At 43.3% G+C, this 1,465-nt stretch overlaps 1 protein-coding gene across 1 annotated transcript; it reads left to right on the forward strand.

The window, feature by feature from the left end:
• Positions 1 to 388: 388 nt before the first annotated feature.
• LOC109954048 (alpha-(1,3)-fucosyltransferase 7-like) lies at positions 389 to 1,286 on the forward strand. Its single transcript, XM_020589471.1, is given in 2 exon segments — positions 389 to 684; positions 686 to 1,286. Coding segments are annotated over 2 exon segments (897 nt in total).
• Positions 1,287 to 1,465: the final 179 nt, after the last annotated feature.

Consider the following 1,465-nt stretch of genomic DNA (forward strand, 5'->3'; position numbering starts at 1 on the left):
TGAAAATCAATTAGCAATTTCTGGAAAGTTTGCAGTCCTTGATTAGAACCTTAAGCATTAAAAACCAGGGCGTCCATAGAGTGATTTTAAAAATCGGCTCCACATTACCTTACAACAGTAAGTTCTAACATTTGTAAATGAATAGAAACTAAGCAACACATCGAACAGGAACAAAATACATCCAGATTTGTAGAGCAAAGCACCATAGTTTGAAAAATGGACATTTGTGGTTTTAAATATTGTATGTTTTTCAATAACTAGGATAAAACAGGCAAATAAAAAATCCCTGATATGGTCATTGAACATAAGGTAAAGACAAAAGTCTCATTGCTCCTTAATAATCCTATTTCATAATTCTCTTTTGTGACAGGTGTGTGATAATACTAAAATGACTGTACTTGGGACGAAGAAGACATACCTCCTCCTCTCCTTCCTCTGTATTTTACTGCTGTGCCTTTTCAGTATATGGTTGAGAGGATTCCAGGCTCTGACCACCATAAATCCCTTTGCCACTTCTGACAGCAGGAGCAATAGAAATCTAACCATACTGCTGTGGTACTGGCCCTTCAACATGCCAGTGAGTCTGGAGAGTGACGTGTGCTGGGACCTCTACCGCATCCCTCGCTGTAAACTGGTGGACCAGCACTTTTTGTTCCCCTCAGCTGATGTGGTGGTGTTCCACAACAGAGCTGATAAACGGCCAGCAGAAGCTGCCCTTAAATCTTCCACGGCCACAGGGCCAGAGATGGGCCTGGCTGTCCTTGGAGTCCCCTGCTCACAACGGAAACTTGCAGCACAATATCTTCAACATAACCATAGGCTACAGGAGGGATGTTGATATCACAGTACCATATGGTGAGCTGCTACCAAAGGAGGCTGGAGGACATCTGGAGGAAGATGTCCCTCTGAATAAGAGCACTCTGGTTTGCTGGGTGGTCAGCAATTTCCAGAACTACCAAAAGAGAGCTGCAGTGTACAAGGAGCTCCGTGACATAGTTCCTGTGAAGGTTTATGGGAGGTGGTCAGGGTCAGCCCTCTCTAATGAAGCACTCTTACCTGCAATCTCTCAGTGCTACTTCTATTTAGCCTTTGAGAATTCAGTTGCTAAAGATTATATCACAGAGAAGCTGTGGTGGAATTCTTACAAAGGCGGGGCAGTACCTGTCGTCTTGGGGCCACCGATTAGTGATTACAAAGATGTGGCTCCACCTAACTCTTTCATCCATGTTGATGAATTTGCATCAGTTGTTAGAACACGTTCGCACACTGAAGTGAGCGAGCGGTAATGAGAGGCGGACCCAGATAGCCGACTTTTGTGTAAGCTGTGGTATATTATTTACAGTGCAGTGTATAGACAAAACAACAAGTAATACTGTACAACAGTTTACATCAGCACAAGGTTTACTCAGATCTAGAGGCCTGGGACAAAGCTAATACGTATAAAGCTTCCATTGGCAAATTGTAA

This window comes from Monopterus albus, unplaced genomic scaffold (genome assembly GCF_001952655.1).
Source record: "Monopterus albus unplaced genomic scaffold, M_albus_1.0 scaffold2785.1, whole genome shotgun sequence".
NCBI lineage: Eukaryota > Metazoa > Chordata > Actinopteri > Synbranchiformes > Synbranchidae > Monopterus > Monopterus albus.